Source organism: Orcinus orca, chromosome 18 (genome assembly GCF_937001465.1).
Source record: "Orcinus orca chromosome 18, mOrcOrc1.1, whole genome shotgun sequence".
NCBI lineage: Eukaryota > Metazoa > Chordata > Mammalia > Artiodactyla > Delphinidae > Orcinus > Orcinus orca.
In genome coordinates, this window is record NC_064576.1 from 17,717,239 (window position 1) to 17,742,930 (window position 25,692).

Genomic DNA, 25,692 nt, shown 5'->3' on the forward strand with positions numbered 1-25,692 from the left:
CTCAGCTACCCTAATCCAAATAAGAAAGAAGACCAGTAGCCAAACAATTACCTGAAAAAGCCAAATAACTTCCATATTTATACCATAAAAATCCCTTAGTCTGTGAGCAAACCAGAACTCACTACTCCCATAGCCTTGAGTTTCCCAGTTTGCAGGTTGAAATCCTTGCAATAAACTCATCTTTCTGCTTTTGTTTTTTTTTTTTTAATTCAGTAGAGTTTGGTTTTTGAACCATGCACTAGACATTCCAATTAAAAAACAAAAACTGACTAATCACCTCTTAATAAATATTGTTGGTTACCCCTGCCAAAGGTCAAATTATTTATGTCAACAATGGTTATATAAACCTCAAAAGACTTGTTTGAATAAAGGAAGCTATATAAACTTAACTCTTACTCTGCCACAAAGACCTGAAAATATGTATGTTTTAAATCAGGTACCATAATTTAAAACAGAAATTTTTATAAGCTATACCATAAAGAAAATAAATCTAAAGTAAATTATGACAATATAATTTTTAAAGACTATGACTTATTTATATGTAAAAACAGTTTAAAGTTTTAGTAAATAGAACAGTGTTTATTTTTCATTTACATGGTAAGACAGTGTCAGAGACACTGATGCATTTTACAACTAGAGCAACTATACTGGATATGAGCAAGAGTTTCTCTTGGATACATCCTTAAAAGGTAGACTGTAGTGCGTAGAGTATATGAGTTTTACCAGGTACAGCAAGCCTCTTGCCAGAACAGCTGTACCAGTGCACCATGTGATCATCCACAGAGAAAACCCAGTCCCATGAACAGACTGACCATTAGAAACAGAGTACAAAAGAGTAGCCACATATAGCATTATAAACATATCTTTGTCTGAATCGATCTTTGTATTCAATATAACCCTAATCAAAACTCAAGAGATTATAACATGTATTTGAAAAAATAATTCTACAAACATCTAAGAGAATTTTGAGAAACAGTAGGTAAAGGGGCTAACAAGATTTAAGAAAATCTTTAAGAGCAAAAGAGAAAAAAGAAAAAAAAAAAACCAAAACCCAGTAAACAGAGCAATTTCAGAGAGAGCTTATAAACAGGCCAGTGTATCTATCTAAGGGAACTTGGAATGAGTATGAAGCAAAAAAAAAAAAAAAAAAAAAAAAAAAAGGACAGATTGTTTTAGAGCAACCCTTGAAATCTGCCTCAGAATTTGGAAAATTTAAGTTGGAACTTTACCTCATATATAACATATATAAAGATATAGTCTACATATATTAACAATGTGAGAAACAAAACTATAATGCTAGTATGAAAAAGAATAGTAGACTATCCTTTTGAATTGACGCAAGCGAGAAATTTTTAAACATGAAAACATTTTATAAACTCAATTTCTGTTTAACAAAGATCATCTTTAGTTACACATCAACTCACTTATTTACATTTAACTGAACTATCATCTTAGATAGAAAATGTTTGCAAAATCTAAAACTGACAAACAACATATAGAACATAAAAAGAAACTCTTACAAATGGTTAAATTTAAAAAGGAATCTAGTAGGAAACTAAGCTCACAGAAAAAAAGGAAACAAGAGAAAACAAAATTTTAGGAAATAAAAATTTTAAAACTATATTAGTTTGTATTAGTTAACTTATAACTATTATTAAACTATATTAGTTAATAAATTGATTAGAGTGATAAGAAAATAGCTCACCCATCAAATAAGAGATCTGAATTAACAAAAATATAAAGTACAAGAAAAATGTCACTTTATTTGCCGCACAAAGAACTCTCAGTCTCTCACCTAGTTCCTAATCCCAGCTTCTGAGTACCTTCACTATACTAAGGCTGGGTTCTCTTGAGAAAGATCCCTGAACAAGCCCAACAATTATGTAGCATAAAGCTTTCTTCCCATCTTTCCTTAAGGGTCCTGTGGCCCTTTTGCTTCCCAGAAATAGAGACCAGCTCTCAGTTAACTTCAATCCTAAAGACCCAAAATGCCATTCTACTCTGTCTAAATGGGGCTTATAGAGGTCAAACTGAAATGGAGCAGGACCCTATGATCCCTGCCCCCCCATGTCCTCAGTCTGGCTTTTGTCTGTGAAAAACCTTTGGGCAAAGAATAAGTTTAGGGCTTCCCTGGTGGTGCAGTGGTTGAGAGTCCGCCTGCCGATGCAGGGGACACGGGTTCGTGCCCTGGCCCGGGAAGATCCCACATGCCGCAGAGTGGCTGGGCCCGTGAGCCATGGCCACTGAGCCTGCGCGTCCGGAGCCTGTGCTCCGCAACGGGAGAGGCCACAACAGTGAGAGGCCCACGTACCGCAAAAAAAAAAAAAGAAGTTTAATCAGAGAAGTGAGAAAATGCAGAAACAAAGGAAAACAGTCCAACAAGACTAAATAGTATAGTTTAGTCATTAAGCATAGTTAAGGACCTTTAGTTCCTTTTCATGGGCTATAGATCATATTCTGAGTGGTATCCTGTGAGCTGTTTTGTAGATATTGACACACTCACCAGGTGGAAGAGGTGAACTACATGATGACCAGGCTGTAGCCATGATATAAGCTGCCATCATTCCGAGAACTGGCCTCAAAGAAATGGGAACAAACCAACCCTGGAACTGAAGATTAACGGTACTTAAAACAATCAAGATGACGCTGGTCAGACCACTTTCAAGATGACTGTCAGAGCTGACCGTGCTGTTTCTGCATGTAGTTCCCTCCCTCCATCTACAAAAGCTCTTGCCCACTGATTGTCAGTGCCGGGGTGGGGGGGCAGTTGGCCTTTGGACAGGATTCCACCCTCCCCCCCATTGCCAGCATCCAAAATAAAGCAAGCTTTCCTTTCCACCAACCTTGCCTCTTTATTGACTTTTGAGTGGCGAGCTGCCGGACCCCACTTTCAGTTACAAAATGAAAATTAAATTTTAGGCTCAGTCTGTCTCACACTGGGCCCAATGAATCCACAGAAGTGTGTCTGTTTCACGCTTCTCAGTATGTCTTTGGAAGAGACATACACATCCCTTGCACAATCCCCACAATGGTTCCTCAACTCATGGAGTGGGGGCCAAATTGAAATCCCTAAAACTACCTCTTGTACAAAAAACAGCAAAACAAGAGACTATCACAGCTGTTTTGGTTCTGGTACCAATTCCAGTATGTGGAGAGGCAGTGAGGGTCCCCATACCAACAAAAAGCAATTTTCCCACAGCAGCAGCGTATCTAAAAATCCAATTCAATTCTGACACTATCTACCCAGAGAGAGCGTCAGATTCCACAGGTTAATGGTTCAGTCCTACAAGACTGTGTCCCACCCCCTCCAACACACACGCACACTTCAGGTGCCCGTCTCAAGTCCAGGTTGTTACTTGTACTTCTGACCAGTTGGCTATAAATCACACGTTCCCACTACCCACTCCCTCCTCGAGTTTGACTAATTTGCTAGAGCCGCTCACAGAACCCAGAGAAATGTTTTACTTACTAGGTCAACAGTTTATTGTAAAAGGATATAACTCCGGAACAGCCAGATGGAAGAGCTGCGCGGGGCAAGGCACTGGAGGATGGAGCACACAGCTTCCGTGCCCTCTCCAGGCACGCCACTCGCCCTGCAGCTCCACACGCTCAGCAACACGGACGCTCTACAAACCATCGGGGGTTTTATGGAGGCTTCATTACACAGGTGGGATTGATTAACTCATGGCCACCGTCGATTGAGTCAACCTGTGGCCCCTCGCCCCTCACTGGAGATTCGGAGGTGGGACTGAAAGTTCCAGCCTTTTAACCACATGTTTGGCTCTCCAGGCAGCCAGCCCCATCCTTAGGTGGGACCCAAAAGTCACCTCATTAACATAACAAAAGACACCGTTCTTCTCTCATCACTTAGGAAAATCCAAGGGTTTTAGGAGTCTATGCCACGAATGGTGTCAAAGAACAAATACATATTTCTTACTATAAATCACACTATCACAATATCCCTGGGAATTGCTGAGTTTAGGGTCATCCTCAGACACAAAAATTGTAGTGGTGGTGATCTTAACACTTCACCATTGACCTCACGTGTTTGGCTGGTCTATGCACAGGGGGTAGACACAGATAATGGTTGGATTATCATAACCTGAGTCAGAGGGTGACTCCAATTACATACTCCTTTGTATGTGGTGTCTGCTAGAGCAAATCAATACATGTCCTGCCACCTGCTATGCAGCTAATGACTTGACAAATGCTCTTCTCTCTCTACCAATTAGTAAGGACAATTAGAAACGTTTCACTTTCAGCTGGCAAGAACCCCTTCACTGTTAGACCTCAAGGCAATTCTCCCACTCCATGACAGACAGGAGCCATGATCATCTAGACATCCTATAGGATGCCACGCTGATAATCAAATATTGATCACATTATGCTAGATAACTTAGTCTGAATGATTCTGGTGGGGAAAAATATTGACATTTTGAGTGCCTGACAATTCAGCAGGGTTTGTAAATGTCTAGTAGTCTGAATCTGATTGGGATATTCTTCTCATGCAAAAGACAAATTTCACCACTTAAGAGGACCTAAAGCACAGGAAGAAGCACAGAGCTTTTGGGATCCCTTTGCATCTTAGAGAAAACATATTACACACATATTACAACATACTGTGTTGCTACAACCCATTTATAAAGTAGCACGCACCAAGGTACTCTGACATTCAGTCCAGATGACCCAGTTCATCTATGCAATGGTGACTGAAGTACTGGTGGCAAATAAAGATGCTCTGCAGAGACTCCAGAAAGCCCCATAAGAAGAATCACAGTATAGACACCAAGGGTTTTAGAGTAAAGTCATTTATTTTTTTACTGAACACTATTTTTGTTTGTTTGGTTGGTTGGTCCATCTGTCATTCAGTAGGTCAGTCAGCTGGTGGGTTTACAACTTGCCTCTGGCAGAACCTGCACACTTGACCATAAACCAGCAAATGATTCTGCAACCTGAGATGCCCATGAGGAAACAAGTACTATCTGACCTGCCAGGCTATAAGATCGGGCTTGTATAGAAGCAATATAACATCAAGTGGACATGATCGATTGGAAATCAGGCTCAAGCAGGTGGGAAAAGGACAAGTAAGATACATGGAAATTAGCCCAGACTCACTACGCACCTATTCCTGCTACATTGCCCCACCTGCTTAAATCAAAATTTATGACCTCATGGGGAAAGATAAGTTGATGAAGGATAAATAAAATTCAGGTTATAAAAGGAAAATCAAAATAGTATTGCTAAGAGAGCTTTCTAAAACGGAGCTGGGAGTCCACTGAGGAAGTGTGACTTACGTACATCTGGACCTGGATGGAATCTGACCTTTGACCACTTACTGTCTTAATGCAGGCACTCAGAACACCTGCCCAATGATACTTATCGGATACTTACCACAAATAACTCGTGACAGCCTATCTACTTATTGAACCCTTACCCTAAAATAGCTCTTAAGAATAAATTCCTTTCTTGTATCAGAGTCAATCATAATTCTTGCCAGACAACTTTAACAACCCTGTGGCTTTTATCTGTATAAGCCCCTGACTCTTTCCTCTGCTCCAACACCCTTTTAGTTTCACCCAAATCTCTCTCCTGAATTGCAATTCCTAATAGCCCAAATAAACTCTTACTTGCACCCTTCTGCACCGCTTGGATGACAAAGTCTACTTTACGATAGGAAAGGATAGATAAAATTCAGGTCTGCTTTATGGATAGGTCTGCACAATATATAGGCATCAAGAGGAAATATACTGCCACAGAAATTAAGCTCCATTCAGGAATGGCAATAAAAAATGTGTAAAAGTGAAATGCTTAAGCTGGCTCAAGTGCAGGACCTCTGGTTGTTCACCTTGCGTGGCATGAGATTGGCCAGTGATGAGCCTACCCTGATTCATGGGAAATGGTTAATGGTGGCTGACCAGTCAAGGGCATAGAAACAATGAGTTTGCAAGATTGGTGACATGGAGGTCTATTCAATGGCCAGGATAGATACTTATAAAATTTTCCACTCAGATAAGCCCCTCATTGCTCCTGAGCCATTCTGTAACATTTCACCTGCATGGTCTTAGTTTTGCAAGGGAATAAACCATGTTAAGTACAGGGTTTTGTTTTGGTTTTCCAGCAACTAGGTTGTTTTGGTGGTGAAACTGACATGATCTTTAGGAACGTAATATCTTCCTTAGCTGGGTTTTATTATAAGAACCACCATAGCCAAAGCATACTGATTTCTCAAATGCAAGAAATAACTACTGATCACTATAGATGTTTAAATTGAAAAAAACATAAAAACACAGCTATTTTACTTGCAAACAATGTGCTAATTGTTTTCAGCTGTAGCACATAGCCAGTAATAGCTCAGTTCTTTACCTCGTGCTAATAACCCAACTGAGGAGAGAATGGGGCAATTAAGAGCACTATCTCAAAAGGAAACAGATTTTACATTATAGAGAGTAAAGTATGTAAAATACTGAATTCTCCATAAGGTATTTTTAGAAATAATTATTTGAATTAATAAACACAGAATTCTGAATTTCAGGTCAATTCAAAAATACCTACTGAGAATCTAGTATTTGCCATTGTACTGGTCAACTGAATACCAAAATAAATAAATAATAGTTTCCTCCAGTATTAAAAAGTTTTTAGTTTAATCACCAATTCTCAAGCAACCGGACACTAATGAAGGCTTTAACAATTAATTTAACAATTAATCACGGGCACAGTGGTAGAAATGTGAGTTAATGCTTATCATTTTGAATCAAAAGATTGTAATTTTCAGCATTCCATGTAAAAGGTATGGACACTTTACATTTTTTAACAGGTACTTAACATTCAGTAATACTTATCACATCATTTACATGAATACTCTCTCTGTGTTGCATTCTGTCCAATATAGTAGCTATTAGCTACATGTAAAATTTTGACTAAAACTAATTAAAATTATGTAACATTAAAAATTCAATCCTCAGTCACACTAGCTACATTTAAAAAATTTTTATTTTATTGTGGTAAGAACACTTACCATGAGATCTACCCTCTTAATAAATTCTGAAGTGTACAATGCAATATTGTTGACTACAGGGAGGCGGAAATGGGGAGTTACTCTTCAAGGGGCATAGTTTCAGTTAAGCAAGATGACTGAGTGTTACAGATTGCTGTACAACATTGTACACTAGCCACATTTGAAGTGCACAATGATTATATGTATGTAAGGCCTGCCATATTGTGTCATAAAAAATGTTCCCTTATCACAGAAAGGATTTTTGGTCTCCTGAGTTGAACTTATCTTCCTAATTAACAGAATAGGAGGAAGCACTGAATTTTAAAGGTAATTAATGTTGACCCTTTGTTTCTTCAATAGTGTATTTTGTTCTACTTAATTCTTAATTCAACCCCTGCAGAATAGAATACATTCTATTCTGTTGTAAAATTAATAGCTTACTTTCTTTTCTCTTTCTGGTTGTAAAACAAATGTCTTACTTTCTTCTGTTGGCAAGTGTCTCTTCCCCATTTCTTATAAAGATCTTCATTCCATGCTTCTCTTTGCTCCCATCAAAAGAACAACGGGGGCTTTGTATGGGTGTTCTGATTGGACGGCCACAAATCTTATTTACCTTTTAAATAGAAAATATTAAAGACAGTTAGAAAGCATGCTCCAGCCTTTCTGAGGATGTAATGTTCACTAGAGTCCAAAACAATAACATATTCTTATTTATAGCACACTAATAACCTTTAAGACATACAATGTTTGTTAATTTTTAAAATAAAGGGAATCAAATTATCTGTATAAAATGGCAGCCATAATAAATTGATGCTATACACATTTATACAGTTTGCATGTATGCAAGTGCAAAATACACGAATAAAAACATATATGCAAAATCAGAGAACTACATTAATAAACTAGCCTGCTTGTATAAATAAAACTAATCAAAGTAGATATTATTTATGGTTTATAACCACATGTATGACTAATTACTTACTTGTACTAATTTTTTTTAATAAAATAATTTGCTATTGAATATGTGGTCCATTTCTATATGAGTTCTAAGGGTAGTTTCCTTCTTAAAATGCTTTCTTAGAAATGGCAATAAACATTTTTATATAAGATCTCATTTTGTAATAGTTGTATAGCTTTTTCCTCAATCTGGTTTGATTTCAAGGGTGTTATTTATGGTCTCTTTTTAAAAAATTATTTATAGAATTAAAAATTTTAATTTTTAATACTACTTATCTAGTAAAGATCTTCATATGTAATTATCATTGAAAATTAAGGAATTAATTGGACACATTACCATGTAAAGCATCAAAAAAGATTCACAAGATAATTTATACATTTAAAAAGGCATAGTCATATAATTAAAAATACATAAAAGCATTGCCTGAGAATCAGGAGACTTTGGTTCCTGTCCTAATTTTTCCTTCTTAATTGCTGAGATCTTGAAAACAGTGGCAGAACTTTTTAAAACTTGATTCTCTTATATGTAAAATGAAGAACTTAGAAAAAATTATTCCAAAGTTCCCTTAAAGTTCTAAATTTTTTAAAATTTTCCATGAATGAGCATTACAGGAATTATGCATCAACTCATTTATTTAAACCATAATTATTTTGTTCCAATATTTGAAAAGAACATGTATTAGATGCTATAGGACATAAAAGATTAGAAACTGAATTTTCCCCAAAAGAGCTGACAATTTAGAAGGAAAGAAAAAACAATCCCCCCAAACATCAAAACGCACATGCACCTTAAGAAAAGGCCTGGCCCACACCAGGCTCCAGCCCACCCTGCCAATGTGACAGCCCCAGAGAACACTGGGAAAGGCCCTGGCCCATGCTCACTTCGGCTCCAGTCCTCCTGCCAAAGCCACTGGGCACACACAGTCAGCATAGGGATACTCCCAGACAAGGACATACCTTCAAGAGCAGGAGAGGTAATTGCTTCATCTAATTTATAGAGACAAACAACAGAAAGCAAATTTTAATGAAATGGAGATAAGTAATTTACTTGATAGAGTGTCCGAAGTACCAGTCCTAAAAAAGCTCACTGAACTCAGGAGAAGTCTATAGGAACACAGTGGGAATTTTAACAAAGAATTTGAAAATGTAAAACAAATCTTATATATATAAAATATATATATTTATATATATGAACCTCATGGTAACCAAAAACCAAAAACCTACAATAGATACACAAAAAAACAAAGGAACCCAAAAGTAATACTAAAGAAAATCATCAAACCACAAGGGCAGAGACTAAAAGAAGAAAAGAACAGAGAAGAACTACAAATACCTCCAGAAAAGAATGAACAAAATGGCAATAAGTACATACCTACAATAATCACTTTAAATATAAATGGACTAAATGCCCTAATCAAAAGACATAAGGTGGTTAAATGAATAAAAATAACAAGACCCATCCATATACTGCTTACAAGATATTCACTTCAATGCTGAAGACACACACGGACTGAAAGTAAGAGGATGGAAAAAGGTATTCCACGCAAACGGAAACAAAAAGAAAGCTTTGGTAGCAATACCCATATTAGACAAAACAGACTTGAAAACAAAGTCTAGAGCAAAAGACAAAATAGGACATTACATAATGATGAAAGAGTCAATCCAAGAAGAATTCTTAAACATGTATGAACCTAACATAGGCATACCTATATACATAAAGAAAATATTAACAAACATAAAGGGAGAAAATGACAGTGATACAAAAGTAGGGGACTTTAATACCCTACCTGCAGCAATGGACATATAATCTGGACAGAAAATCAGTATAGAAACATTGTCCTTAAGTGACACATTAGACTTGATGGACTTAACAGATATCTACAGGACATTCCATCCCAAAACAGCAGAATACATATTCTTTTCAAGTGCATATGGAACATTCCCCAGGATAGATCACATGCTAGGCCACAAAACAAGTCTCAATTAATTGAAGAAGATTGAAATCATATCAAGCATCTTTTCTGACCACAAAGATATGAAACTAGATATCAGTTACAGGGAGAAAACTGGAAAAAACAACAACACATGGAGAGTAAACAACATGCTACTATAAAACCAATGTGTCAATGAAGAAATAAAAAAATACCTTGAGACTAATTAAAATAAAGACACAACTTTCCAAAATCCATGGGATGTGGTAAAAGCAGTCCTAAGAGGGATTTATAGTGATACAAGCCTATCTTAGGAAACAAGAAAAATGTCAAAGGAGCAATCTAACTTGACACCTAAAAGCACTAGTAAAAGAAGAACAAACAAAGACCAAAGATAGCAGAAGGAAGGAAATGGTAAAGATCAGAGTAGAAATAAATGAAATAGAGAATAAAAAAAAAAGAGGAAGAAAAGATCAATGAAGCTAAGAGCTGTTTTTTTGAAAATATAAATGAACTTGATAAACCCTTAGCTAGACTCATAAAAAAAAAAGGAGAGAGCACCCAAATAAATAAAATTAGAAATGAAGAAGTTACAACTGACATCCCAGAAATACATACAATCATAAGAGAATATTACAAACAATTATAAGCCAAAATTTGGACAATGTAGAAGAAATGGATAAATTCCTAGATATATACAGTCTTCCAAGCCTGAAACTGGAAGAAACAGAAAATCTGTACAGACCCAATAATAGTAATTAAATTAAATCAGCAATCAAAAAACTTCCAGCAAACAAAAGTCCAGAACCAGATAGCTTCATAGGGGAATTCTACTAAGCATTTAAAGAAGAGTTAATACCTATTCTTCTCAAATTATTCCGAAAAACTAAAGAGGAAGGAATACATCCAAACTCAGTCTACAAGGTCAGCATTACCCTGATACCAAGACCAGCCAGAGATATTACAAAAAAAGAAAATTACAGGCTAATATCCCCAATAAACATGGAGGCAAAAATCCTCAAAAAATATTAACAAACTGAATTCAACAATATAAAAGGATCATAGATCATGATCAAGTGGGATTTATTGCAGGATGCAAGGATGGTTCAATATCCACAAATCAATTAATGTGATACACCATATTAACAAAAGGAAGGGTAAAAAATCACATGATCATCTCAACAGATACAGAAAAAGCATTTGACAAAATTCAACATCCATTCATTATAAAAACATTCAACAAAGTTGGTATACAGGGAACAAGCTTCAAAATAATAAAGGCCATTTATGAGAAACACACAGCTAACATCATACTCAACAGTGAAAAGCTAAAATCTTTTCCTCTAAGATCAGCAACAAGACCAGGATTCTCACTCTTCTCACTTTTATTTAACAAAATATTGGAAGTCCTAGTGACAGCAATCAGACAACAAAAAGAAATAAAAGGCATTCAAATTGGAAGAGAAGAAGTAAAACTATCACTATTTGCAGACGACATGATAATATATATAGCAAACCCTAAAGACTCCACCAGAAAACTACCAGAACTAATAAATGAATTCAGTAAAGTCACAGGATATAAAATAAATATACAGAAATTTGTTGTATTCCTACACACTTATAATGAACTATCATAAAGAGAAATCAGTAAAAAAAATTCCACTTACAATGGCATTAAAAAGAATAAAATACCCAGGAATAAATTTAACCAAAAAGGTGAACCACCTGTACTCTGAAAACTATAAGACACTGATGAAAGAAATTGAAGACAACACAAATAAATGGAAAGATATTGTGTTCATGGATTAGAAGAATCAAGATTATTAAATACACAAATATTTACAATTGCCAAGATACGGAAGCAACCTAAATAAGTGTCCATCAACTGATGAATGGCTAAATAAGATATGGTAAATAGAATTGACCCTTGAACAATGTGGGAGTTAGGGGCACCAACCCCATACAGTCAAAAATCCACATATAACTTTATAGTCCACTCTGTGTATCCACAGATCCACATCCATGAATTCAACCAACTGCAGATAGTGTGGTACTGTAGTACATATTTATCAAAGAAAAAATACACATATAAGTGTACCTGTTCAAACCCACATTGTTCAAGGATCAACTGTATATACAATGGAATAGTATACAGCCATTAAAAAAGAATGAAATCTTGCCACTTGCAACAACATGGATGGACCTGGAGGGTATTATGCTAAGTGAAATAAGTCAGACAGAGAAAGACAAATACTATGTTTTCACTTATATGTGAAATATAAGAAAAAACAAATAAACAAATATAACTAAATAGGAACAGACTCAGATATAGAGAACAAGCAATTGGCTGCCAGAGGGGAGGCAGGTGGTGGGGGGGAATGGTCAGATTAGATGGAGGGGATTCAGAGGTACAAACTATCATTTATAAAATATAGGTCACAGGGATGTAATGTAGAGCACAGGGAATATGGTCGATAATATTATAATAACTTTTCATGGTGTATAATCTATAAAAATATTGAATCATTATATTGTACACCTGAAACTAATATAATAAGTCAACTCTACTTCAATAAAAAAAGAAAAAGAAGTAACACAGTAACATGTAGAAAATGAACAGATGAACTCTGTTTGGGGTGCTTAGGGAAGAGCTTCAGTACGTAATGTCTAAATGGCAGATTAAAAGATAAACTAGGGGTTTGCCAGGTAGACAAAGCAGGAAATTTCCAGGAGAGAGTAGAAAGGCAAAGAGGTGTAAACAACTTAACATGTTTCATAGAACAAAATGTACATAGTGAAAGAAAGCAGTATAGCAAAAGGTAAGACATAAAAAATGCCATAATATATATGGTGATGGATGTTAACCAGACATTGTGGTAATCATTTCACAACATATACAAACATCTAATCATTATGTTGTACACCTGAAACTAATATAATGTCATAGATCAATTATATCTCAATTCTTTAAAAATGCCTTAATATGTCTTGGATATCAAGCTAAAGAACTTGCTTAAGCAAATGGAAAGCAGGCAAAAGCTTCCACGTTGGAAAATGGTTGCTTAACGATTTCCACAGGAGAAAAATCTTCATAAGAGCAGTTTGCAGGGAGGGAGATGAAAGGTCCTCCAGTAGAGCACTAGAGAAATGCTGGGGCCCAAAGTCAGCAGAAGAAGTGGTGAAAGAAGCAGACGATATAGAGGTAGACAGGAGGGAGAGATAGTAGCTTGGAGACTGATTAGATATATAATGTTTTCTGAACAAAGAATGCTGGTGGAAGGCAGAGGGAAAATCTTGAGAGATATAAGTGCAAGAAAAATCAGGCTGACATCAAAAATGGATAAAAATTTGGTTCTCCTGGAAAGAAGGGAACATGAAGGGTAGTAGTAAAAGGAAATTATGTTTGAAGAGTAGGTTGGAGTCAGATCTTGAAGGGTTTAAAATGATAAGCTAAGAAGTTTTATTTATTAGACGAAACCTCTGATGGCTGTTGAATGGAAACGCAAAATTCCAGAGCTGATATTTAGCAATGGATCTGACAGCCCTGTAGAAGTTGGACTAGAGAGAGAGAGACCCATTAAAGGGAGGTAAACTGTTAACAGATCCTGAAGTTCTCAGGAAAGAGAATTTTATTCTGAAGTACAGTAGTGACAGTGTCCATGAAGAGAAGGATTCATGAATCATGTACAGAGAGAAGAGAAGAAGAATCAGCATGGCTAAATCCAGAACACTGACAACACCAAGTGCTGGCAAGGATGTGGATAAACAGAAACTCTCATTCATTGCTGTTGGGAATGCAAAAGAGTACAGCCCCTTTGGAAGACAGTTTGGCAGCTTCTTACAAAATCAAAAAAAAAAAAAGAACAAAAACACTTTTATCATATTATCCAGCAATCACACTCCTTGGTATTTACCTAAAGGAGTTAAAAATGTATGTCCACACAAAAAACCTGCACACAGATGTTTATAGCAGCTTTATTTATGATTGCCAAAACTTGGAAGCAACCAAGCTGTCCTTCAGTAGGTAAATGGATAAATAAACTGTGGTCCATCAAGACAACAGAACATTATCCAGTGCTAAAAGGAAACAAACTATCAAACTGTGAATAGACACAAAGAAAACTTAAATGCCCATTACTAAGTGAAAGAAGTCACCCTGAAAAGGCTTCATACTGTATGATTCCAACTATATGACATTCTGGAACAGGCAAAACTATGGAGTCAGTAAAAAGATCAATGTTTACCAGGGGTGGGTATGGGTGGGGGGATGAATGGAGAAACACAGAGAGGATTTTTAGGGCAGTGAAAACTACTCTGTATGATACTCTGATGGTAGATACATGTCACTATATATTTGTCCAAACCCGTAAAATGTACAACACCAAGAATGAACTCTAAACTGTGGATTTGGGGTGATAATAATGTGTCAGTGCCGGTTCATCAATTGTAGCCAATGTATCATCACTGTGGTGGAGGATACTGATAATGGGAGAGGCTCTGCACGTGCTGGGGCAGGGGCAATGTGGGAAATCTTGGTATCGTCCACTCGATTTTGATGTAAACCTAAAACTGCTCTAAAAACGTAAGGTTTGTTTTGAAAAAAAATCAACAGAACTCAGCAAATTACTGAAAGTGAGAAGTTAGGGATGTGTAAGGTCAAGGTATTAAAAAGCTCAGAGTGAATTTCCAATCACTGAAGCGGAAAAACAGTGATAGTGGAGTGTAAATATATTAACAAGGTGCTAAAATATTCATTACAAAGGTGGAAAGTATCTTCACTGTCAACAACTCCTAGTAGCAAGAACCAAGGGAAGATGTTACAAGTTGATGGTGGGAATGTCAAGAGTAACACTGTCTGGCGACACTACAGGAGAGTTTGAAATAAAGGAGAAGAGTAAAAGGGAAAGGAATGGCAATTATGATCCCATGTTATGAGCCATAGAGCTGTAGACAAGTTACAGAACTTCTACACATCTCAGTTTTCTCATCCTTTAAACTTGAGAAAATAAAACAAGTTTGCAGTTGCCAGATAAGGAAAATCTTATCTCACCCTGTCGATCCCATCTTGGACCTAAGACCATATCTGCTATTGCACATATTTCCTAGGAAGGCAGAAAGATAGCTGAAAGTACCAGCCTCACATTATTTTTATTCCCATTATCATCGTTGCAATTTTTTTTACAAGGATAAAAGAAAATGTACAAGCCATAGACTAATAAGTCATCTTTAATTGTATCCAAAGGTACAAGCATATAGAGCAGATTCCAATACATACAAATAAATTTCAGAGCCTTTATATGTGTTGACTTGCTATCAGGGAGCTCCACTTCACGCTTTACTGAAAGGGAATGGAAAACCATCTGTTACCAGCACATTAGCCTGTCACCTTAGCTTCCCTGAGTGAGCCGATTGGGGTGGACCATTTCAATACTAGCACCTTCTTGCTATTGAAAAAATCCCTCCCACTTACTTTGACAATTTTTCATCTTTGACTTATACTGCAATTTCCTCCTTATTCTCCCCCCACCCTGGTCTCTACCATTCTCCCCTGCAATCAGTCTGAAGTGTCTTGGAAAAAAATAGTTTTCCTCCCTAATGCTTATCTGTGTCTGCTTTAAGTTCCACGTCTGGCTTCTCACTGATTTTCAAATTCCCATCTCACCTTGAAATAACTCTCTTAATTGCTCCTAACCCATATCGCTTCTCCCACTCTGCTCAAGTATTTGTTTCAACAACTCCTTTTTACTTAGCTGACTTTCTCCATTCTCACTGTAATCATGGCACTACATACAAAGTGTAAACTTCTGTTTACAGCCTCCCTCTGTCTGTTCACTCAGTCTTATTTAAGTCTTAAAATATTCAAAGCTTTTAGCTAATAACCCCAAAAAGCTTTGTAAGAAACAACTTAAAACTGTTCATTTTCATTTGACATCCATCAGCAGAGCTTCCATTTAGTTTGCAATGATCTTTTAAAATGTTTATTAATAATAATGAAATTGAAAAGCAAAAATGTTTAAAATATTATAACTTGAAAAGCAGTGAATGTGGAGATGGTGTGAGTGTTTATTAAGCAATCTGTTTCAGAGGATGACGCAAAGGTGGACTCTACATCACTGTGTATGCAACAGGTGACCGAACCAGGCCATATCTAGGATGCTTGGTGTTAAAATGAGAGCTGGTTAAAAGAAATTACATAAGATATGACTCTGCAAGCATGGTGGAAAACAACAACAATAATAGTAAATAACAGACAAAAATAAGAAACAGAATGGTTTTGGGTCAAATGTGCTGTGCTCCATTATATTAAAAGCCACTTTTAAACTATTTGGAGGGAACATACTATTGGCAATTTTTCTAGTTTTAACAACAAATGTGAGTTCATTAATTTTCTCTTGCCCAGTTCCCTATTACTCCCAGAAATGGTTTGCCAAACAACTGGCTGGTGTTAGGGGTAAAATCTGTTACCACAAATCATAACGAGGCTAACTTTTCCGGACGCAGATGAAATCCATGATTTTAGCTTTATTCCCATGAGAACAAACTGAGAAAAGTAGGTTGGGCAAGTTCATAAGGGTTTGGGAGGGGGCTTAATTACAAGGTTCAAGCAAAGGAACAGCATTATCAGAGCCTCATTTTAGAAAGATCTGGCCGACAAGGAGACGTGTCCCATAGGTAAAACAAGAAAATCCTAGAATAAACCTAAAAACCCACGAAATCTGAGAAGAGAAAGGGAAAGCTCTTTTATAAGCAGAATGAATGGGATTTGGCTACTGGTTGATTCACTATAAGAGATTTAAAAAAGAAGAAGAAATAAAGCTGTTAGCAGTTTTGAATCTGGCAAGCAGAGTGAATAAATATCCAATAACCAATATGTGGAAGTTAGACCATAGAATAAGTTTACTGTTTGGGCTCATCTGCTCCCCAGAGCAGGAGGTGAATTCTAATTTAGAACTTGGATGTGGAGGTCATTCGAAAAGATGATTCTAAATGGTGGATTAGAAATAAAGAGCAAGTTAATGATTAGAATTACCTGCAGAGAGCCAATAGTTAAAGCCATGAAAATGGATGAAATTACAAAACGTATATAGAATGTAAAGACGGTCGGAAAGTAAATCTTTCCGAAGCAGGAGAAAGAGAATTCAGATAATATACTCCCCAAAAGAGAGGGAGAGAGAAGAGGAATTGGAAAGGAGGAAGAGGAGAAAGAAGGGATAAAGGGGGAAAAAACAAGGAAGAAAGGAGGGAAGGGAGGGAGGGAGGGAAGGAGGAAGGACTTTAGACTAATAGAGCTGGAAGTCTCATACAAGATATCTAACCTTAACCTAAGGCTGAGAAAATTGAATCCCAAAGCAGGACAATAACTTTGCTAAGACTGAATCTAGTTAGTGGATGAGTTTCTAGTTATTATAGAATCAGTGGTCTCTTCTTTATGATTAGTGGTATTTATCTTCATCTGTTGTGTGGGATTCACATTATATAAGTCTTACTTAGTTCCTGAGTGTCCTACATAAATAATCTGGATTGAAAATGATCTAGATATATGAGTAGACAAGAGAATCCCATCTCCCCTATGTATGTGGGAGTGGCTGAGAGGAAACACGGCAGTTATCTCCCTTTAAGATTCCTAGGAATGAATAGGGGTCGGGAAAAGGAGGAACTACAAGGATATTAGACAACTTGATTTCTCACCTGGGTTTAGGAGGAAAACCAGGATAACTGATTGATGAAAAGAAGTCCTCCCATGATACACAACCCCCAAATTGCAATTTTATGAGACAGTAATGTAAGAGTTTCCTCTCTTCTACAGAAGGGCAGGTAACATCATAAAAAAGAATAGTCAGTAACTTCCTGATCTACAAACTACCACAATGAAATTATTTGGTCAGATCAAATACCTGCTCAACAATTAGAAAAGCAAAATTGATAACGTAAATTGATACAGCCACTATGGAGAACAACATGGACGTTCCTTAAAAAACTAAAAACAGAATTTCCATATGACCCAGCAATCCAACTACTGGACATATAACCAGAGAAAACCATACTTCAAAAAGACACATGCGCCCCAATGTTCATTGCAGCACTATTTACAATAGCCAGGTCATGGAAGCAACCTAAATGTCCATCGACAGACAAATGGATAAAGAAGATGTGGTACATATATACAATGGAATATTACTCGGCCATAAAAAGGAACAAAATTGGGTCATTTGTAGAGACATGGATGGACCTAGAGACTGTCATACAGAGTGAAGTAAGCCAGAAAGAGAAAAACAAATATCATATATTAACACATATATGGGGAATGTAGAAAAATGGTGCAGATGAACCGATCTTCAAGGCAGAAATAGAGACACAGCTGTAGAGAACAAACGTATGGACACCAAGGCGGGGAAAGTGGTGGCGGGGGCATGGCAGGATGAATTGGGAGGTTGGCACTGACATGTATACACTAATATGTATAAAATAGGTAAGTAATAAAAACCTGCTGTATAAAAAAATAAAATAACATTCAGAAAAAAAGAAGAAAAGCAAAATTGGCAGATTTCATCATAACTGTCACACTTAACATACGTTACATGTTCTCAGATTTATGAATCCTCAGTATTTTCTTAAAAAATTAGATTTGCTTCCAGTATGAAAATGCTTTTCATATTGCTACTGATCTGTAGTTGCACCTGAAATCCATGCTTCACATCAAAACCTTTCTAATCCACATTTAAACTGCATATGAAACATAGAACTGCATATGAAAATTTTAGTGAATAACTGTTATTTCTGGTATTGCAAATAACTTTTATAAGTTACCAAACATTTAATGTCATCTTCTTCAGTGCTTTTCACCTGGGAGGCAATTGACAAACACTGATGTTAACAATGTTATTATAACTGCATATTGAATAACTGTGATGGTTAATTTTACGTGTCACCTTGACTGGCCACAGGATGCCCAGACTCAACACTGTTTCCATGAAGGTGCTTACAGATCAAATCAGCATTTGAATCAGTGGACTCAGTAAAGTAGATCACTTAGCCAACATGAGGAGGCATCATCCAATCCACTGAGGGAAGACAGAGGAAGGAGGAATTCTCCCCTCCCCCACCCAACCCCAGCCTCACTGCTCAGGTGCGTCATCTCACCTCCTTCTGCTCTCAGACTGGGATTCACACCATCGGCTCCCCTGGTTCTCAGGTCTTTGGACTCAGACTGGCTTATACTACCAGCTTTCCAGAGTCTCCAGCTTGCAGACAGCAGACTGTGGAAATTCTCAGCTGCTATATCGTGTGAGCCAATCAATTCCTCAAAATAAATACCTTCTGATGTATATTCATCCTATATATCTGATAAGTTCTGTTTCTCTGGAGGACCCTGACTAATACAATGCCAAAAATCAGGCTTCATTAAATCACATATCTTTTAATGGTTGTACAAATTGTTATTAACATCACAAATAGTCTTTATTGTGGTTTAATTCTGTTTTGATACATGTAATTAAGTGACTGTAATATCCTGTTTAATTTTCCCTTAAATAATCAAATATATTAATTTCCTTCCTATGTCATTGTATTTTGACTGAAGAGGTATACATCTTCTCATCCTATAGATACATATCATAGTGTCCCCCATATAACATAACATAATTTATGAACTCAACCTTTAAATCAGGTAGATTCCACCCAAAACATGATCCTAGTATATTTTTCAATATAATGCAACACATACTTCAGTGAAAGTATAAAAGTATACTGGATGAATATTGATAAACCTTGAAACAACATTAAACGATACTAATAATATAAGCAGAGATAAATTTCAGCAAAGCTGAGCTTGAGCTATTCATAAAATATATTCTACTTTCCTGACAATTTCCATTTGTAAGCCAGATATTTTCCCAGCCGAAGTTACATTTGGTGAAAAAAATTAACTTCATGATGATTAGAATTATTGCATTGTGATAGTATATTACTATAAAAACATTTGCCCAGTTTGTATTAATGGAAATACAAAAATACATGATTATGGACCATCACACCCTAAAACTATGGAAACACCATCATCCAGATAATATACATGTTACTTAGAAGTTCAAGGTACAAATAATTCCAGAAGCCAGCTATGGAAAAGATATAAAAGTTATAATAACTATAATACCACTTTTAAACCACTAGTATATTTTAGTATTGCAACAAGGAATATTTATAGCAAGTTATAAATTATTAAGGCTCTACAAAGAACTTCCTTTAAATATATTATCCATAAGAATTCTAAATTTGTACAAGGTGCCCAGTTCCCAGGAAAAAGCAAACAAAACGGTGTTAAAGTTGAAGAAGGGCGAAAACACCTACAGTCTCCACTTTGCAAGGGCTAGAGATATGTTTACTCTATAGTTAGCAAAGAGCAAACAAAGCTCTTTTAAAAGTATTTACTTGGAGCCACAGAATGTCTGGTCTTGGGTGGTTGCTTTCTGTTAGTCTTTTAATTTTCCAGAAGTTGCTTCTCCATATGGATTTTTGTAGCTATCATCATAAAGTTGCCACCCAAACTCATTTTATACTTAAAATTAAGAAAAGAAGAAGATGGAAGAGGAGAGGGAGGAGGAAGAGGCTGGACAGAAGCAGAACAATATTTCTATGATCTGTTTGGCCCACTGTGAGCAGGATCTCCAGGCTGCACTGCTACTTTTGTACACCTACAAATTAAACCACCAGAGGGAGCTTCTGCATTTCAGTCCTATTCTTTTTTTTTTTTTTTTTTTTGCTGTACGCAGGCCTCTCACTGTTGTGGCCTCTCCCGTTGCGGAGCACAGGCTCCGGCGCAGGCTCAGCGGCCATGGCTCAGGGGCCCAGCCGCTCCGCGGCATGTGGGATCTTCCTGGACCGGGGCACGAACCTGTGTCCCCTGCATGGGCAGGCGGACTCTCAACCACAGCGCCACCAGGGAAGCCCTTCAGTCCTATTCTTAATCATTAATTAAACTTATTGTATGGACACATTTTAAATCACTTAGTTCAGGCCGTGCAGAGAAAAATACAACTTGTAGACCAAAGCGACAAATACCTAGATACATGAGATCTCTATAAAAATCCAGTCTTCTATGGAAAACTACTAGACTGAGAGTACACTACCAATTTGGTTAAATGAGAAAAGGAAAACCAACTCAGAATTGTGGATTAATTTGTCCTAACTGAGCTGTCTTGGAGTCAGGAAGAGGAAGAGACTGAAAATTGACCATGATAGTCAATTATTTCCCCTTTCTCTTTCCTCTCCTTCTTTATTTCCTCCCTCCCTCCGTCCTTTCTTCCTTTTTTCCTTCCTTCCACTTACAAGGGCACATTAGTTTAGAAAGTTCCCAGGACTGAAAGTCAAACATGTGCATTTTAGTCCTTATTTAGCTACAGATTGCAATGACAATAAACTGAGTATCTATTGTGTGTAGGGCATGATTCTAAGAGCTGGGAATAAAGTGATAAACTTTCTCCCAAGATGCTTACATTCTAGCAGGGGAAACTGAAAATAAGTCATTAGATTACTTTTGGGTCTTGATGAATGTTATTCATTTAAAAATGGATATTTGCCAGACTGATGGGATAGAATGAGGGTGGACAGCTTCAACTAGGTGGTCAAGAAAGACCTTTAAAAAGTAGTATTTGGGGCTTCCCTGCCGATGAGAGTCCACCTGCCGATGCAGGGGAAGCAGGTTCGTGCCCCGGTCCGGGAGGATCCCACATGCCGCGGAGCGGCTGGGCCCGTGAGCCATGGCCGCTGAGCTTGCGTGTCTGGAGCCTGTGCTCTGCAACGGGAGGGGCCACAACAGTGAGAGGCCCGCATACCACACACACACACACACACACACACACAAAGTAGTATTTGAATTATGCTCTGAAGTGAGGTAAAGAGGCAACCATGGAGAGATGGCAGGGAAGAGCTTCACATATAGAAAGAACAGTAATTAAAATAGCCCTGGGAAGAGAAGAATGGGAGGCGGCTGCAATTGAAAAATACAGTATAGTAGAGGGGAGTAAAGAGAAAGAGAGCAGAGGTAGGCTGGCCAGATGATATGGTTTCACATACCACATAGTCTGCCAAAGGGTGAGTTTGTATTGTATGTGGGTGTTGAAGTCAATGGAGAGTTTGGAGCTTAATGATAATCCAGTTTGTTTTGTTTTAAAAATATCACACTGGATGTTGGTTGGAGAGAAGTCTGAGCGAGATGTAAAAAAGTAATAGACAAGATGGAAACTGAATCCAGATGTAAAGTTTGGGGTATGGTTCAGGGTGTGATGCTGCCTTTGCTGAGGATGGTCTATAAGGACTGAGATCGAGTTGACGGTGGAGACAGCAGGACTTGAGGATAGACTGAACATAGCAAGTGAAGAACCAGTGGATTCGAGAATGACTTCTAGTACTTTTTGGCTGAAGCATCTGGGCAAATGGAGATAGAGAAGAATGGATTTGGGGAGAAAATGAAAAGACTCTTTGGGACATGTTTGGCTTTCTAAGACTATTATTCGTCCAAGAGGAGCTGCCCAATAGGCTATTAGTTATATGAGCTGAAAACTCAAGGGTGAGATCAAGGGCAAGATGTATAAATGTGGTGGTCAACAGCATGTACTTGGGATGAGTAAAGATGGAGGAGGGGGCTGAAGACTGATTCCTGGGGCATGACAACATTTGCTGGTGGAGCCAAACAGAAGTTGAAAGAGACTCTGAGAAGTTCCCAGACAAGTTGGAGGAATCCCAGGAGAGTGGGCTATCGGAAAATACAAATGAAGTATTTTTTTTAAAGCACAAGTGATCAGATATGTTCAAAGTGACTGATGGAAATTAACCACTGGATCTTATGAGAAAAAGACCATTGGTGATTTGTGAAAAGTGTGGTTTTTATGGAGAATTGTGGTAGAATGCATAGACTTCGAGGGGAGAATAAGAGATAAAAAAGATAAGAAAGCAGAGACTGTGAAAATACGCCAATCTTCCATGGAGTTTTGTAGCAAAGGCGAGTAGATTTATGGGATACAGCCTAGAAAGGCATGGAGTCAAGTACATGTCTTGTTTTCTTTTGTTCTGTTTAATTTTGTTTTGTTTTGTTTTAGGACAGTAGCTTTTACAACATGATTGCATGTTTAATGGCAGAGACCCCATTTCAGATAATTTGATCCTAAATAGCTCTATTTCAAAACAAGTGAGTTATTTTTCCAAGTGTGTGAGTGCCAGGGAGACATGTAGTTTAAACAAATAACCTGAACTTGGAATGCCTTTACTTCTGCAATTAGCCATAGCTGCTTAGAATTGTGTTCACATGCACTGGAGGTGCGAGATCATAGAATGTAGATTGGGCAAGGAGAGAAATAAGGGGGAAAATGGGAGAGGAGAGTAAACATGTTGAACATTTCCATAAGACAGAATAATTTTTGGATTAGAAATACAAGAGTAAGTGAACTGCAGTGGTAGGAAATGATGACCATAATGTGAGAATTGCAGATTTCAGAGATGGTGCCAGAACTAGTGATAGGTTTGGGAAGGTGGGAGTGATTAGGGATACAGTCAGATTACAAGATATGCAGGTTGGACTAATTTTTTTTAAATTTTTATTGGAGTATAGTTGCTTTACAACGTTGTGTTAGTTTCTGCTGTACAGCAAAGTGAATCAGTTATACATAGACATATATCCCCTCTTTTTTTGGATTTCCTTTCCATTTAGGTCACCACAGAGCACTGAGTAGAGTTCCCTGTGCTATATAGTAGGTTCTCGTTAGTTACCTATTTTGTACATAGTAGTGTATACATGTCAATCCCAATCTCCCAATTCATCCCACCCCTTCTCCCCCCCTTGGTATCCATAAGTTTGTTCTCTACATCTGTGTCTCTATTTCTGCTTTGCAAATAAGTTTTCATCTGTACCATTTTTCTAGATTCCACATATAAGAGATATTATACAATATTCATTTTTCTCTTTCTGACTTACTTCACTCTCTGTATAACAGTCTCTAACTCCATCCATGTCTAGGCAAATGGCTCAATTTCGTTCCTTTTTATGGCTGAATAATATTCCATTGTATATATATATATATATATATATATATATATATATATATATATATATATACCACATCTTCTTTATCCATTCCTCTGTCAGAGGGCATTTAGGTTGCTTCCATGTCCTGGCTATTGCAAATAGAGCTGCAGTGAACACTGGGGTGCATGTGTTTTCGAATTATGGTTTTCTCCAGGTATACACCCAGGAGTGGGATTACTGGGTCGTATGGTAGTTCTATTTTTAGTTTTGTAAGGAACCTCCATACTGTTCTCCATGGTGGCTATACCAATTTATATTCCCACCAACAGTGTAGGAGGGTGCCCTCTTCTCCACACCCTCTCCAGCATTTATTGTTTGTAGATTTTTTGATTGATGGCCATTCTGACTGGTGTGAGGTAATACCTCATTGTATCATAGTTTTGATTTGCATTTCTCTAATAATTAGTGATGTTGAGCATCTTTTCATGTGTTTGTTGGCCATCTGTATGTCTTCTTTGAAGAAATGTCTATTTAGGTCTTCCACCCGTTTTTTGATTGGGTTGTTTGTTTTTTTGATATTGAGCTGCATGAGCTGTTTGTATACTTTGGAAATTAATCCCTTGTCAGTTGCTTCATTTGCAAATATTTTATCCGATTCTGAGGGTTGTCTTTTCATCTTGTTTAAGGTTTCCTTTGCTGTGCAAATGTTTTTACATTTAATTAGGTCCCATTTGTTTATTTTTGTTTTTATTTCCATTACCCTGGGAGATGGGTCATGGACTAATGATCTTAGATAATCCAAGCGTTTTGAATTTCCAATGGTCACTGATGTAACTTGGGAAGAAAGGCATAATGGAGTTGATCCTGGAGTCAGAGCCACATACTGAATGACCTGGGAGTGGTTAGAGGGCTGGGACAGCTTGGAGCATCTGAGAAGGCTGACCACACCACTGGTGAAGGTCAGCAGGATGCTGATGTACTAGCATAATTGGCAATTGCAGGGTTTAGGAGAAAATTTACAATCTGACTTTAAGCAAATAACTTATAAGCTCTGTTCATCTTTTGACACTGGAAAAATATACATACTTAATTCACAGTGCAGCTGTGGGGATTTTGTAAACATCTCTAAATGTAGGGATTTCTTTCTTTTTTCATTGCGTGAAGGAAGTTTTTATTGATAAGGGCAATAAAAACTAGAGCTAGAATGTATTTTGCTAATTTCTTATCTTCAAGGAGTTTATAATCTAATTAGGGAGGTAGGGTTTCCAATGATGAAACAAATTGATAAATACATAAAGCTAACTTCAATATGATATAAACAATGTCTTAATAGGGTATAAACTATGTGTCAAAAGAATGTTATAAGGAGGGAGTTGTATAGGCGCCCAAAGAAAAATTACTAGGGACCAGAGGTACCCGGGAAGGTTTTACACAAACCTTGAATCATTGATAGAAAGAAAAAAAAAAAGAGAGAGGAATTCTACCCTGAGGCTGAGGGGATGGAAATGAGAAAAAATTCTCAACAGTGGATATTAATTTGGTTATACTAAGCAAAGCTTGATTCAGTTACGTTTTTCAATATGATCTCTGGAGAAAAAAGTATTTTTTTTCCTTCTGTGATCATTGGGCTTCGTGACATTTAAAACTCCTTGAGTTATACAGTCTAATATTCTACAAACTACTAAGCTCTGCCACAAAAAGACGGCCAATCAGCCAGTACTACCTCAATATTGAGGTGGTGAGAAACCACAAGAGAGGAAAGAGAAGCAACTCAAAATCCAGTTGAAGAACAG

The 25,692-nt window shown here is 37.2% G+C and overlaps 1 protein-coding gene across 1 annotated transcript in view; it reads right to left on the reverse strand.

Moving 5' to 3' along the window:
- The window catches only part of GPC5 (glypican 5), a 1,376,579-nt gene that overhangs the window by 1,088,908 nt on the left and 261,979 nt on the right, over positions 1-25,692 (reverse strand). Inside the window, exon 4 of the mRNA XM_004283463.3 lies at positions 7,474-7,607. Within this exon, the coding sequence (XP_004283511.1) occupies positions 7,474-7,607 (134 nt within the window). The remainder of the gene's footprint in view (positions 1-7,473; positions 7,608-25,692) is intronic.